This window comes from Platichthys flesus, chromosome 23 (assembly GCF_949316205.1).
Source record: "Platichthys flesus chromosome 23, fPlaFle2.1, whole genome shotgun sequence".
Taxonomy (NCBI): domain Eukaryota; kingdom Metazoa; phylum Chordata; class Actinopteri; order Pleuronectiformes; family Pleuronectidae; genus Platichthys; species Platichthys flesus.
This window is the reverse complement of record NC_084967.1, coordinates 540701-557094: the sequence shown is the minus strand read 5'-3', so window position 1 is coordinate 557094 and position 16394 is coordinate 540701. Positions and strand designations below refer to the sequence as shown.

The 16394-nt window shown below is 40.6% G+C and overlaps 1 protein-coding gene across 4 annotated transcripts in view; it reads left to right on the top strand.

Annotated features, from left to right (window-relative positions):
• Nucleotides 1–16024, top strand: part of dennd5b (DENN/MADD domain containing 5B) — a 43450-nt gene extending 27426 nt beyond the window's left edge. For 3 of the 4 annotated variants that reach the window (XM_062383097.1, XM_062383095.1, XM_062383098.1), the window contains 11 exons: nt 140–215; nt 2302–2383; nt 2837–2965; nt 3763–3884; nt 7470–7615; nt 9007–9125; nt 9594–9775; nt 10613–10695; nt 12003–12129; nt 12346–12499; nt 13465–16024. In XM_062383097.1, coding sequence (XP_062239081.1) covers nt 140–215; nt 2302–2383; nt 2837–2965; nt 3763–3884; nt 7470–7615; nt 9007–9125; nt 9594–9775; nt 10613–10695; nt 12003–12129; nt 12346–12499; nt 13465–13648 — 1404 coding nt within the window. In that variant the 3' untranslated portion in view covers nt 13649–16024. The remainder of the gene's footprint in view (nt 1–139; nt 216–2301; nt 2384–2836; nt 2966–3762; nt 3885–7469; nt 7616–9006; nt 9126–9593; nt 9776–10612; nt 10696–12002; nt 12130–12345; nt 12500–13464) is intronic. The other variant, XM_062383096.1, reaches the window with a different exon arrangement.
• The last annotated feature ends 370 nt before the right edge of the window (nt 16025–16394 follow it).

The window sequence follows — 16394 nt, the reverse complement described above, 5'->3', positions numbered from 1 at the left end:
TATAATAACATTGGATATTGAGCCTTAGAGGTCATTGCCTAATGCATCTTATTTTATAACACATTTTTTTGCTACTGTTGTTATTGTGTGTGTTTATTGTCATTCTGTTTTTCTGATGGAAACCTCTCTAATCTCCCAGGGGAAATCCGCCCTTTGGTCCCTCCTGCTGCACTACCAGGCCAGAGAGGAGAAGCTGGAGCACACAGAGTCATCATGTAACACACACACACAACTTTTTGTACTTCTTTTTTTGAGGTCACTTATTGACATTGCAATCCCTTGCCTCTTACCTGGGTCCTGTTTCAGAAATCAGGGTTAAGAAACTCACCTCTCGGTTGACTGCTGTAGGTTTGGATTTAAAAGAAGGTTTTCTCCTTAGTCTTGCACTTACTCAAATGATTTAGATTCAATATAAATCTGTATGTATCTATGCAAGTATGTTTGTGTGTGTTTATACATTTTTTGAAACATGCAACCCAATAGTCTTACAATGGACTTAGCAGGAACTGAAGATGACACTTGTACAATTTAATTACTAACTTGTGATGTTTAGTTAACCCCACTGAAAAAATTGCGATGTGGCAATGTGTCATATAGTGAAAAAATATCTGACTTCATTACTCTGCCCACATTTAATATTATTGAGAAGCAGCATCTCTTAATTTGGGTTTGACTTAAATTTCTATATTAAAAAAATTATGATGTGGCCTGCACATAGAACATCATTCAAATGAGGTGGGCCAGTTTCCTTGGTGAATTTACAGTTTCACTGTGGGATTTTCATCTTTGAACGAATACTGATGATATAATCTGTCTGGTCTTATGCCATAACAGACCTCCATACAGCTCTAAATTGTTTACTCCACAGATTTTTCATAATATGTTAGTGAAGAGCACCACCTGTTAATGTTTCTGACAAGAAAATAAAGACATTGTGTCAGCTGCCAGAGAAAGATAAGATACCTAGAGGCCTATTGATGTTTACACATATTAAACAGTGTCTAACTCTCGATAATACAGTTGTATGGTACCATAATAAATCTAGCACTTTTTCTCACAAAGCGATCTTGGACATTATATTAAGGGAGAGAGTACACCCATGTCCACAGCACTTAACTCTTTTTAAAATAAGAGTTAAGATAAGTAACAATGAAACAAAGTAGCCTAGAACTGTCAAATGTATTCCTGGTTTTCACGTAGCTACCTGTGAAGCAGCTGTACAAGGTGTAAAGATATATTTTAATCATCAGATTTAGATGTGGATCATATAAGGATGCAAATGCAAAGACACAAATAGAAAAATACCTGGTGGAACATTAGGTGGACTATAAGTAAGTGATGGGTCAATCTGAATTTATTGAAGCATATTTTGTCCCTGACTGAAAAGATCACGCTTTATCTGACACCTCCTTCAATCTGAAGGCTTCAGCTAAAGAACAGGGGAATCTCTGGATTATGGAAACCTGCCAGAGTGTATATTGCCATAGCATCTGACTCCATGTTGAGAACTGACTTTCTGAAACAAGCCCCTGACCTTATACATGTCACATCAAATCTAAATGCCTTACCTCAACCCTTACCCTAAACCTAATCTAATTCTAACCTAAACCCCTAAAATCTGTTATGAACCCTCAAACGGCTCTGTGAAGTTGTGAGGACCAAAATCGTCCCACAGCATATTGTCTATGACTCAAGTTGTTCCTCACAATGTTCAAGTGCAGACACACACACACACACACACAGACACGCACACGGACACGCACGCACACGCACACACACACACACACACACACACACTGTGTTCTTGTTACATTACATTACATTTCATTTAGCTGACACTTTTATCCAAAGCGACTTACAATAAGTGCATCAACCCAGAGGGTACAGACCAAGAACAACAAGAATCAAGAAAGTACAATTTCTTCAAAATAAAACAAAACTACAAAGTGCTATAATTAAGTGCCATTTAAGTGCTACTAGAAGTGTTAGTAAAGAGTTGTTAGGTGTGTTTTTCTTTTTTTTTCTTTTTCTTTTTCCATTCATTCAAGGTAAAGTCGGAAGAGGTGTGTTTTTAGTTTTCGGCGCAAGATGTGTATACTTTCAGATGTCCGGATGCCGATGGGGAGCTCATTCCACCATCTAGGAGCCAGGACAGCAAACAGTCGTGATTTTGATAAGTGTTTAGCTTGCAGTGAGGGAGCAACGAGCCGATTAGCCGAAGCAGAGCAGAGTGAACGAGCTGGGGTGTAACGTTTGACACAGCGTCACACATGCATCATAATATGTATTTCTCCTCAACAGTGTCACGTGTTCTTGAGAGGAAGAAGTCTGACTGTTCCATAGCAATGCCATCACTCTGTGTGTCTCTGTTACAGGACATGAGGTACATGCTGCTCTCCTCTGAATTCCAAGATTCTCTCTCTTGACTGTGAATTCTGTTTTTGTTTTTGTGCAGTTTTGGAAATTCAGAATCACAAGTAAATAAATGTTTGTCCATCTTTCTGTTATAAACATTGCAGTAATTTGCTTTGTGCAGGAACATCATTTCAGTGCAGCTCAGTTTCTTTAAATGTTTATATTTGGTTAATCCCTATACAACTTCCAGCTTCACAAACACCGATGCAGAAATCGTAAAATTAGCGAATTTCTTCAGATTTGGCACAAATTGTCACTTGGAAGATGAATTAACTGACTAATATGTTGACTGTACAGTTAATATATAGTATAGATAAGACACAACATCAGGAAAAGCAGAAAATCACTAATCAAAATAAAAATTGTATTCAAGTGTTTCCATTCTCGTGAGATTTCATCACTCTTTCATTTGTCTCCTCAGTCATATCCAGAGTATGTTAGAGATTAAGACCGATGTAGGCAGAGCCAGAGCCTGGGTACGTCTGTCCCTGGAAAAGAAGCTGCTCTCTCAGCACCTCAAACAGCTGCTGTCCCGACAAGCCTTAACCAAGTGAGTGTGCCATATGATCCACCCAGCTCACTCCCCCTCAATTTGTTTTGTTGCTGCACTTATAATACTATTGCATGTTTGAAAAGATTAGTCAGTCGAAGACAATAACAGCAATGCAGAAATGAAGACAATGTCAGTATTATATCAAAAGTGTGACATCCCTAAAATTGAAATGATACTGATATTGGCAATTTAGAATTAAATATTTAATTCTTGTGGATTAAGGTCATGTTTAATGTTAATCAGGGTTGGGTAAACTGTTTGGATTAATCAAAGGTCGGGAATTGAACCACTTATTAATTTGACAAAACAGTTTTTTGTCAGCTCATCCCTTCAGACTTTTCTCCTCTGAAAGTTGATCATGCTGTTTGCTTATAGTTGAGCTTTTAGCATTACTCACTTTAAGTGTGGTGTCTTTTTATCTGTTCACACAGGGGATAATGAGCTGCAAACCTCTTCTATTGAATATGATTTTAACCACTTGAAAACATTTAAATCCAATATTTCCACTGTGAAAGTGAGACTAAAAATGTACCTTGTCTCCTTCCTTCGATACTGTGGCCATACAAGTATGTCTGTGGCCACTGAGTAGAATAAAAAGATATTTCATTCAATGTGGAACTGCAGCCAGTTAGCGATGGCGGTCCTTCATATGTTGCCCATGTTGCATTTGCTTTCACAAAGCTGAAAGAATGTGGTTGCATACGAGATGCACTGAAAAACCATTTGAGTGCATTATGATAATTCTGTTTTCCGTTATTTGAGCATGACTTGACTTCTGTGTACTTTGCCCAAAGGAAGCTGTACAAGCGTTATGCCTTCCTGCGCTGTGAGGAGGAGAAGGAGCAATTCCTCTTTTACCTGCTGTCTTTGAATGCCGTTGACTACTTCTGCTTCACCAGCGTCTTCACCACCATCAGTGAGTTCTACCTCAGCTACCACTGACATCGGCTCAGATTCACTCCAGTATTTATGTTGAATACTGAAAACTATTGACCTTGAAAAATGCGTGAAAGTACAACAAATTGTTTAAATGACATCACTGATGGTTCAAGATAAACTCTTTAAAAAAAGCAGGTTCTTTATGTTGTGTAAAAAATGTTAGTATCACATTGAAACTCTAGCGGGACAAATATATTTATATATATAGTGCATGTATTGAGGCATATATTCATCCAAGGATGGCCCCTTCTGTGTGTGTTGATTTCGTTTTTTTCCTGAGACCCGACGTCTTTCACCAGAGAATAGTTCCTGAACATCAGGGGAACAACTCTAGTGGACTTACTTCCATCATTTTTGTGTTTATCAGTGGAATTACTCGACATTCTGATCAAAGGTGCGCTCCCCTTTGCTCACTCAGTGAAACCAAGATGCTGGGGCACTCGTGCTTTGTTCCTCATTTCTATCCAACATTCATTCAATGGGTAACAAACTTCAGTTAATGGTGGCTAGAAACAGATAATTTTCGTCATCTTCTGCATTGTTTTTTTACGGAGAAATATCTCTGTGTGTCAACACCATACTCCAGCTGTACGGAGTAGACCGCAACACAGAACTCTCTGGCAAAACGAAAAGGTGGTGGAATCTGTTTTCATACTAACAGCAGCTAACTCATCTTGGCAGTGATTCAGCAGCGCTGTTCTCCTGTTCTGGAAAGTTTTTTCATAATTTCTAGCTCCTCTACTCCCCACGTGAGTTCACCTCATTCATTCTGGTCGGTGATTACTTGTCTTTGACCCCTGCACGATCAGCACCGGATCCCCCAAAGGCTGTGTTCTTTCTCCTCTGCTATTCTCCCTGTACACAAACAGCTGCACCTCCAGTAACCAGTCTGTTTAGCACGTGAAGCTGTTTTTGAGGCTGGTAGTCCGTGCTCGGATTCTCCGGAAACGTCTGCCAGACGGCAGCAGTGTTAGAATTCCATAGCCTTGGTGGCTGTGTTCCTTGATGATCTTCCGTGCTTTTCTCAGGCATCTTGTGTTGTAGATGCCTTGCACGGAAGGGAGATGGCAGCCAATGATACGCTCCGCTGTCTTCACCACCCTCTATAGGGCCTTGCGATCAGCAGTGGAGCAGCTACCAAACCAGACAGTAGTGCAGCCTGAGAGGATGCTCTCAATAGTAGATCTGTAAAAGTTTGTAAGTGTTTTTGCAGCCATGCCAAAGTTCTTGATTCTCCTCAGGAAGTATAGGTGCCTTTGTGCAGTTTTGACCACAGAGTCCGCTTGTTTGGATCATGTATGGTCATCTATGATGAACACACTGAGGAACTTGAACTCTGAGACTCTCTCCACTACAGCTCCATAGATATGGTGTTACGGAAATTCATCTTGAGATTTGAAATAATGAAATTCTCAGACTGGAGTTGCAATAATAGTAATCTCTGCAGAGTTAAACAACAAGCACGGGTGCTCAGGATGGAACAACTGGCTGCAAATTTAAAAAATACAGGACTTATACAAAGAGGCGCTTCACAAGACATTATGAGAAAAAGAAGACATGCCAGAACTAATACAAAGAGGTGCTTCATAAAACTTAATATGAAAAAGATATGAAATCCTCCTCAGTGTCTATCTGCTGTGTCCTTCCGCTGTAGCAAACTCCCTGTTTACCAAGGCCACAGCAGTGAGACACCTGGTCAGTTGAATTTTCCCTTACAATGGGGATGATGGTGGCTTGCTTGAAGCAGTTGGGGACTGTTGAGAGATGTAGGGAGAGGTTGAATATGGAGGTGAAGACCTCCACTAGCTGGTCGGCGCCCCCCTGAGGACGCGGCCTGGAACTTCATCGGGCCCAGATGACTTTTGAGGCTTCACTCTTTGACGCTCTCGCCTCACGTCAGCCACGGTCAGGGACAGAGTGCAGTCGTCTCGGTCCTCGGCCAGTCTCGCGGATGGAAGGGTGTTGGTTGCCTCAAACCGTGCGTAGAAGTTGTGAGGTCATCAGATAGGGAGGCGGCATGCTGATCATCACTGCTATTTCTCCCTTTATAGCCAGTGAAGTGTCGCAGGCCACCCCACAAATGCGGGGCTCAGAGCTGAGGTATTTGGATTCCAGCTGGTTCCTGAAGTCTCTTTTTTCCATATCTGATGGCCTCCGCAGGTCACATTTGGACTTCCTCAAAGCCTCCGGGTCACCAGAGTTATAGGCAGAGGGCCGTGCTCTGAGCTTAGCACAGACATTACCATTTACCCAGAGCTTTTGGTTAGGGAAAGTCCTGACACTGACCCTAGGCATGACATCATCGATGCATTTAGAGATATATGAAGAGCCAGTGTCTGTGTATTCGTTAATGTCCCCATCAGCTGCAACGTAGAACATCTGCCAATCTGTTGTTTCAAGCAGTCCTGGAGAGTGCTAATGGATTCAGCACTCCAGCGTTGAACTGCCCAGAAAACGTTGTCTGTAGGTTTGGATGAGCATAATGGAAGTGTGATCCGACTTCTCAAAAGCGGGGCGGGGGAGGAGTTTGTAGCTGTTCTGTATTTGAGAGTAACAATGGTCAAGAGTCTGGTCACCCCGGATGGGAAAGTTAATATGCTGATGATATGTTGGAAGAACTTTCCTCGAAATCACCAATAATAATAGAGACTGTGTCAGGGTGTGCATACTCAAGTCCATTAATAACGTCTTACAGATCGTCTAACGCGCAAGTTTTGTCGGCCTGTGGAGGAAAGTACACAGCTGTGATTGTAACAGAGCTGAATTCACGGGGAAGGTAAAAAAGACGCACTTTTATCGTTAGCAGCTCCAGGTCGGGTGAGCAGCGTGTAGAAAGCACAACAACATCCGAGCCCCAGCGAGAGTTAACCATCAAGCACACCCCTCCACCTCTGCTCTTACCCGACTCTGAGGTTCTGTCCGGCCGGTAGATGGAAAAACCGGCCGGATTGTAGGCGGAGTTAGGCACAATAGGATCCAGCCAGGTCTCCGGGAATGCCAGCACACAGCAGTTTGCTGTGTGCTGTCTCTTCTTTCTTGGAGGAGAAAGAAGAGATGGAAGCCCGCCGTTCCGTATCCTGTGCGCTTCCTGTGAGCGATTGACCACCTGGTGACCTGATGCAGTTACTACAACTTGGAGCTCAACCCTCTCTCACCAAGAAAGCACAGCAGAGAATGTTCTTCCTGGATCAGTGGAAAAGTTCAATCTCCAAATGATGATTAACATCTGCACACTGCCATCATCGAGTCGATCCTCACCTCCTCCATCACTGTATGGTACGCTGCCAAGGGCAGGGTCAGACTGATTGGCCAAGAAGGTGATTGGCTGCACCTGCCTTCTCTCCTCGCCAATCCAGGCCTTTTAGAAACAAGATGGATGAGATCAGAATGAGAATAAGGATACATTTCCTCATCGCTATGCATCCTGGAATTTTCATGTGAATAGTTTAAGTATGTTGATCTTTGATGTTTTCTCATGTGTTTGTTCTAAGTTTGCATCTAAAAACAGTAAAAGCACAATGTATGTGCACTAACTTTGGTACTGACATGTTTGTCCCTTCAGTGATCCCTTATCGAGTCGTCATTATCCCCATCAAGAAGCTGAGCAATGCCATAACCACCTCCAACCCCTGGGTTTGTGTGTCAGGAGAGCTGGGGGACTCGGGTATCATGCAGATCCCCAAGAACTCCCTCGATATGACATTTGATGTGAGTAGTTTGACCTTTGTCCTCTCATATGAGACTTGGATTTGATGTACAGGCATTGAGTTGTGTGTCAGCCTCTTAGGCCTCATCCTCAGCTCAACTGGTCACTTCCTTTCTCATAGCAGAACAATCATGCATTCTATCACCTTACCAGTAGTTTGACTTTCACCTTTCAAAACAAAATGAAAATGAAAAGCATAAATAGTATTAATAAAATTCAGGTCCCTCAAATTCAGATCCCAAACATTGGCCAAATGGGTCAAGTATCATGTTATATTATGGAGAGACAGTGGTCTAGTGGCAGAAACTTGGACTATGGGCAGAGAAGGTCTCTGGTTCGTCTCTGGTTCGACTCCAAGGAGAGACAACAAAAGACGAACCTGGATTGATCTGTCCAAAAATCCAAGAGTCTCCCTACCCTGTCTAGTGCCCCTGAGCAAGGCACCTTACTCCCCCAACATCTGCTCCCGAGCGCCGTACATGGTCGCTCACTGCTCTGTGTGTCCTGCACCAGATGGGTCAAAAGCAGAGGTTAAATTTCCCTACCTGCATGAGTGTGCCTTTGCATGTCTGTGCATGTGTTTTGGACTAATAAATGCATCTTAAGCATCTTAAAACTACGGACACAGTGATTATTTATATTCTTTAAGAAAGGGTTGTAATTCCTCAATACATGCACACTATTATGCAACATGGAAATAATAACAACATTGGAGTTCACTGTGAAGTTCTAGTTTTCTCTAACACTGCCTGTCTGTGTGGGGAACTTTGTTTTGTTGCTACCATGAGAGAGTTCTTGTCTTGTTTCTGTGATCGCCCCACTGTCATGTTTATTGTCCATCTCCATCAGTCTGGGGTAAGGTTTCACATACAAATCTTTGCCTTTTTCCAATGAGAGGATTCGCCTCATTTCCCACCTCCCTCAATCCCACTATTTATCAGTCAATCAATCAATCAAATTCTATTCGTATAGCCCATATTCACAAATCACAATTTGTCTCAAGGGGCTTTAACAAGGTGTCATCCCTCTGTCCACCTACTTCTTTTTGTTCACTTTCCCTTTTCCCTGTTGGTGCTGTTGCCATGCAGACAACCTGCTTTAAGCTTGGACGAGGTCATCAGTGGTTCGTTATCAGCCGACTATTTTTAGAATACCACCTTTTCTTCGAATGGAGTTTCCACCCTTGACTATTTAATACTATGGAAGCCCATTTCAGCCACCGTGATGAAGTAAATAAAAATCCTGTATCTCATAATTAAGACTAGTATAGTATCTCATAATTATGACTTAATATCTCATTATTATGACTTAGTATCTAAATTATGAGATACTGACTGAGGGCGGGGCGCTATAGAAAATATACTGTGCAAATACTTTTCCCTCTCCCGTTTAGACTCAGAACCTGGGAAAGCTGACGACAGTTCAGTTGGGTCATGATAACGCTGGTCTACTAGCTAAATGGCTGGTGGACTGTGTCATGGTGCGCAATGAGATCACAGGACACACATACAGGTAAGTGTGGGCTTTTAATTTAATGTAGCTCTCATTTCTCTTACCTGTAATTATTTTACATGTTATTTCAAAAAGAAGCTTCAGGAATGTCAGTTTTTAATACAATGATAATAAGTTTAGTAAAAAAAAGAAACATTTCGGGAAAGAATGGACAATGGCTTTCAGGGTTGGGTTTCAGGGTTGGGTTTCATTTTCTGTCCAAATCCAGTGTAGCCCATGGTGTTTGCGAAGTTGATTGTGAATCTGATTGTTTCTTTCCAATAAATTCTCAATCAATGTTTTCCAAAATCTCGTAGTGTGAATATCTGTCAGGGTGATTTGTTTTAATAGTTTTGAAAACTGCAGATACATTTCATATATAAGGCTTTAGAAAGAAACTATTTTGTTTGAGGGAAACATTCAGTGTTGATATGGTTTGCAATGAGACTCCCTGATAATAATAAAAACATTGAATATTGCCCCCTCCAGGTTCCCATGTGGACGATGGCTTGGTAAGGGTGTGGATGATGGCAGCCTGGAAAGGGTTCTGATTGGTGAGCTGGTGGTGCCAAGTAGAGACGATGATGGTGGGAGAGGCTGCCGTACGCCTCCACTTCAGCAGTCTTCATCCCAAACCACAAGCATGACATCGCTGTCTGGACGAGAATACAGTGAGTATCTGTCGGGGCGTGGAACTGGTCGTTTTTTCCTTACTCTTGTTGACGGTTAAGGGCAGAAGATGGAATACCTTGTTAAACCCACTGAGACAAATTTAATTGATTTATTTGATTGTTTCAGGTGAAACCCATATAGTGGTGTAGCCAGGAATATTTGTAGGCTCTTAGTGAATTTCAACCTAAAACCAATCTACACACAAAAAGATGTATAAATTGTTTTGGGCTTGAATTTTAACCTGATGCACTAGATGGTTTTATAAATAGATAAGGCTTCATTGAGAACTGTTTGCAAAAGGAAAGGAAAATGCGAGGTCAGGAGAAGAGTTCAATACATCTGTGGATAAAAACCTTCATGGTCGTTCTTTGCAATTTTTTTTAGTGAAGAAATACTATCCCCTTCTGACACCGATACTATCACAGCATATATTCTCTCCTCAATGAGCCATCTTTGTTGTTAATTAATTAAATCAGCCTTAATTAACAACGCCTGTACATTGATAACTACTTATAAAAATCGTATTAATAATTGCATTTGCAATCACACAACTATGGTTTATATTTAGGAATTAAAGCAGGAATGAAATTAATGAATCATAATTTGTCATGGAATTATTGAATCTGTTATCTATTTCTTATTAATTTATTTTGTCTGTCTAAAAGTAAATTACCCCTGGGTGTTAATGTCTGTCTGGCTACCTCTGTCGTCCTGTCTGTCTGCTTGTCTTGCCGTCCCATCCTCTAGCCTAATATCAGCTCAGCAGCTTTTTGGTAACTGAAATTTCAGATGTTCTCAGAACTTCCACACTGATGCAGCTGTTTTCCTGATTCCAGAACTAACTTCTGCCCAAATCCAAGAGGGCATCGGTGACGCAGTGAGCAACATTGTCAAACACTTTCAAAAGCCAGAGAAAGAGGTTAGTGACATACACTGGGAAGTTAATGAACTTTCTCTGAACTTATTAACAGGGTTGGAGAGTGGTTCATGAAATCGTCAAAGAGGCAATGAACCAGACAACACTAGTTTCACATGCCAAATTACCAAAACATATTCACAACACACCATTAATCAGCCAAAGAAAACAGCAAGGAGCATGCAAGGAGAAAGCAGCAACAGCAGATATCTGAACAGCCTCTGGGTTAACAGCAAGCAGATGCATTTAGCTGTGACAACGGACTTCTGGAGCGACCCATTTGTCGCTTTCCATTAGGACTCTTCCTGTTGAGCTTCCAGCCGGATCTCTGGTAATGTCAGTGGCTGTACAACTAAGGATGAGGAAAAACACACGTTACAGGTTCAGTTCAGGCTTGAAGCTATTTTATTCACCCTGGTGCCCACAAGATACAGCATAGCTCAGACTGGCTACCTTATATACAGGTGGATGGCAATTAATTCAGCAAGCACATACCATCTCCAAGAATCCCATACATAATCCCAAGTATAAATATAAAATCAATATTTACATAATACCATTAAAAAAATATATACATATACAATTAATAAATATTTAGCCTTCAAACCATCGCGAATAAATAATGTTTTTTAATTGAGTTGAACGGACGAAATCAGACGACTTCTTTAAGAAAAACTAATTGCTCTTCAACATCTATCAGCTCCAACTCCAACCTGATCCGCTTAGTAACACTCACCATTGCCTTAAGTAAACAGAGAGGGCTATAGAATTAGTAATTAAGCAGACCAGTAACCGGAAGACAGAACACCAGCATCGAAACTCTACTACAACTAGCGTTTCGGCGGGGTAATTCTAGCAAGTACAAGTATGACTGCTCGGCACCGTAGCTAGGCTACGTGCGTACCTAACACGTAGCTTCAGCGCAGAAGCATGAATCGGCCTTTATGCTACTTATGTTTGCTCATTTACCTGCTAGTGCTGACTATAAACAGTTAGGAAGAAAAGTAACATGTTTTCTAAGGTTTTGGTCTAAGAGCAATTCTTAAACATCTTATTGGTTTATTTAGCCAAAGTTAAAGACACTTTGATTGAAGCATTTTGACCTATACTTTGGATGAAAAGGTATCTCAGCTTTTGCTGCTGCCAATTTAACCATTTAAAAATAAAAATGTATACTATTTATTTATGTCTGTATTTTGGACATTGCTGTCTCTATTTTTGCATATTTTCTGTCATTTGCCATATCTCCTACTCAGCTTAGCTGTATGCTTTATGAGTTGACCTTTCATCTCCTGGTTGTCTTCTTGCAGAGGGGCAGCCTGACAGTGCTGTTATGTGGGGAGAACAGCTTGGTGGCCAGTCTGGAACAGTTTTTTCATCACGGCTTCAAGTCTGCCCGGCTCTTCCAGAGGACTGTGTTCGTGTGGGACTTTGTTGGTGAGCATGGAGCAGCAGCATCCTCTGTTGCTGTAAAAATAGACTATTTTACTTTGTCCATCATTGTGTGTAACACCCCGTTTCGTCGGTAAACCTCTCTATTGCTTTCTGTGCAGGAAATTAAATCCAACACATAAAGTACATTAATCTGTCAGATAGACTTATGTCTACTCTAACTAATCTTTGACTCTGTTGTGTCAACTACTCCATATGCAGAAAAGGCTGTTGCCTTCCTGCAGTCAGCTGACCAGATGGTTGACATGGGGTTGACCTGTCAGTCATTCTGTCACTACATCATGGCAATCAACTCTACACCCAGAAACATTGGGAAGGATGGCAAGTTCCAGTTGCTGGTGTGCCTTGGAGCCAGGTGAGTGTCAGGACAACACGCATCCTGAGTCTGTTTGAGTTCAAACTGTCCATATTCACAATGTGAATGCTTTTGCTAGGACAGAGCTTCACATTATAGCTGACACAGATTCTGTTGGACGGGTGGGTCATGTCCGGCAGTGGGCATTTCCTAGAACGCCTAGCAACTAGATTCTCTAGATTAGAAAAAATTACTAAACGAGCATCCGTACTTCTTATTTTTTTCATAAACGATGACGTTGCTTTGGCAAGTTTAGCAGGAGGATCTCATTTTTGGACAAAGTTTTACTAACAAGGCCAAATGCACAGTTAAAGTCACCCCTACCCAGACCTAGATGGTAGACGTTTGGATCAGGTGAAAGTGTAATAGCCTTTTCAATAAAGTTGCAGCTTTGACTCAGGAGGTAACGCCAGAAGGTCAGGGGTTTAATCTCCTGTACTCCATATACAAGTGTCATTGGACAAGACACTGATCATCAAATTGCCCCTGAGGGTTGTGCCATCAGTGTTTGAATGATGTGTGATAGAAAAGCACTGCACATAGAAATGCTATTTGAATTGGTGATTGTAACTTGTAGTTTGGTAGTTGAGTGGTAGTTTAGATGAGAAAGCTCTTTCTAAATGCTGTCAATTTAACATACTGTTATGGATCATCCCAGTTGGGTGCATAGACTTTGAAAACAACCGCAACATTTTATAAGGAACCTGAAACTAATACAAACAGCCCAGCTGGTCAGCTTTGACATTTGCTGAGCAAAGCTATATTTTTTGTATTTTAAATTGTTTGTCTTGCTTTGCTGAATATATTAGAGGAAAGAATTTGACACCTTTGAGCATAAATTAACCTTGATGTTTCCAGATGATGATGAGTCTACAGATAGACAAATCTCACATGCCTTGCAAAGTTATTGGCTGACAGGAATTATATTCTGTGGCTATAGTTTATCTGCATTGTTTATTCTACAGAGACCGTCTGCTGCCACAGTGGCTGCCCCTGCTGGTGGGATGTCCTGTGATCCTGCAGATGTACGAAGACCCCGCCCTCCTTAGAGACCCCACTACTGTCAGTGCCCTCATCGGAATCCTGCAGACTCTTCACAACTTCCCTATCAAACTGGAATCCTCACTGATCAAAGGCATTGACCTTTAACCCCAGAGGAGGACCATTGGGTAGCCACACATTTTTTCCAATGCTTTCCTTAGTACTACCACCAATTACAACTCAGTGCTCTACTTTAGCCAACGGGCTCTCCACATTAGGCATGTTTCCAGGAAAGTAGGAAATGACGAACAGGGACATTCAATTTTCAGTGGTGTTTAGTTCGTTGGATTAACTACAAACATGGATGTGGTATGATAAATACCAGCATGAAATGTAAAACCACCATCTCTCACACTCGTGACTCGAGTCTTTGACTTTCAGCTCCAACTCAGCGTCAAGCCAACTGTTTCTTCCCACTTCACAAATATATAGTTTAATTCAAGAATAGATATATATTTTTTGTAGAAAAACAGTTTTATGAATTTTATCAAACAAACAAGAAGAAATTACATTTTTGAATGAATTTTACATAAGTGTGAAGCACACCCATTCATTTTCATTTACTTTGTGTTCTAAGTACTGTGCTGTCTGCCGGAAGAGAAAAATGTCTTTACAAACAACATTTGTGGGACCAAACCGTGTATCTTCACATAGGACAATATACTGTTACTGTCAAGCTATCTAGTGTTTGTGCAGCTTCCCTGCTTGAAAGGGATTGGTACAGACCGTAGGAGGTTTAACTGGGTTCCACTCATGCAATGACCACACCGTTTTCCTTCTTTAACTCCTCTTTACTTTTCTTTTTGTATTTTCACAGGTACAGGTAAGTTGTAGCAGGTAGGTATTGTGGGTACAGTTGTAAGTGGGTTGCAAGTGGTAAACTGCTAGGTATACTGCAAGGTAAAAAACCGGCCGTTTCTCCAGACTTTTTATGGCTGTACCAGCGCTGCTTTTTCCACGTTTTCTAGCGCAGCTTTGCTGCTGCTGGACAGAACGCTGTCTGATTTGTTTGCCACTGGCGTTTCCTGAAAGAGTCTCTCTTCCCCTTTCTGTCCTTTCCAGTCAGGTGACGCAATGACGCGGATTTCCCAGGTAACGCTCTGAGGAGGGATTCCCCCAGCTGTCAGTCGGCGCTGCATATTAACCCCTTCATATCCAGCGGGGATTTTCCAAGTTGACTTCACAGTTACTAAAGCTGGAATTACTCCTTGCACCGGGTTGTTCTGAGCTTAATCGAGCTCAAACAACAGATTGTCATTAATGATGGTAAATGGTCTGTATTAATATAGTTTTTTCCTAGATGAGCACTCAAAGTGCTTTACAGTACAGTTTATTGCCCATTATCATTTCTTCCTTAAACAGGAAGAAATGAAGAATTTGCAGGGGCTATTATCAGTTCATTGGTGATTTTGGCTGTGATATGGTATTTTTTGATAGAAATGAGTGGCAATATTTTCTATATAACATTAGTATTTTCGTTATACAAGAAACCAATACAAACTGTTAATTGATTGTGCCACATGTTAAAGGAACGATCAAAATATTAATTTGTATTCCTTAATTAAACAATTCAACCCCTACTCTTCTAAACTGCATATAAAATGAAATACATTTTGTTTCTCTTTAGACAATTCTTTGCTCTTTCATAAAGTTTTGATGAATTAGGGAATATGCCACAGCATTGTATAAATTAAGGTGTTAATTTTGTCATTATTACATGTTAACATTTTGATTGAGGTATATTTATTGTGACTATGACTTCTAGATCGAAGAGTATGACATAAAGTGGGGTCTACAACCCCAATTCATTGTAGTATTGTTGCCTATTCCAGTATTGACACTGAGGGACATGGTCCGTCATGTTTTGCTTCCTGTCTTTATTTCATGTATTTATTATTTTTAATTTTAATCCGTTGTGATCGTTTAAAGTTTGATAAAGCTTTTGGAGGGAAAAACTTTCTCTCAAGCAGTAATGGTATGTATTTTTATATATGCATTTTTTCAGTGTTGATGACCACTTAAAGGGCTTTCCTACAGGACATTTTATTGCCATTCGCCCTTTCACACACACATTCATGCACGGCAGGACTTTTTCTCTGGGGGACAATTCAGGGTTCAGTATCTTCCCCGAACCCTAGCTGCTCCGACTGATCCAAAGCACTATTACAGATCCTCAATCTCATACTGGATTTGTTTGTGTGCAAATTGTTTTGCTGAGGACATGCACTCTGGACTATTGAGATATTCCCCAGACTACCACACAATGTGCTTATGGGTCTATTTGTGGTGTAAACTTATATATTGTGATGAGTAGTATTAACCCTGAGTGGATAGGCTGTAAGGAAATGCTACTGACTGCTATGATGGTGTTGTTTGTGCAACCTCCTCATAGTAAAAACATTACCAGACAAAGAGTTCCATGTGTGCTTTTGACTACTGTTGTGGCATTTATTTTGCCAGTTTAAATAAAAGCATGGTATCATGTGTGTGTGTATATAAACTACAGTCCATGAATGTACATTGTTTTATTTAATTGGAAATATTAAATGAGAACAATGAGTATAAATAATCTTTTTTACATTGAGGCATTCTACATAATTGACTGCTTTAAAACCAACTATTTTTTGACCGTTTTCATTTAAGAAAATATTTGAACTTACATATTTTAATCAGAACACCACTATTCCCCATCCCTGTGTTTCCTGGTGTTGGGGATTATAATATATTTAAGTAAAGCATAAATCATTAATGGTAAAAATTGTGTTTTGAGCTAAAAAAGCATGTGAAATATATTTCATAAGTGAAATGTTTATAATGAAGTTAAATAATATCCTTAAACTACAATATACATGTA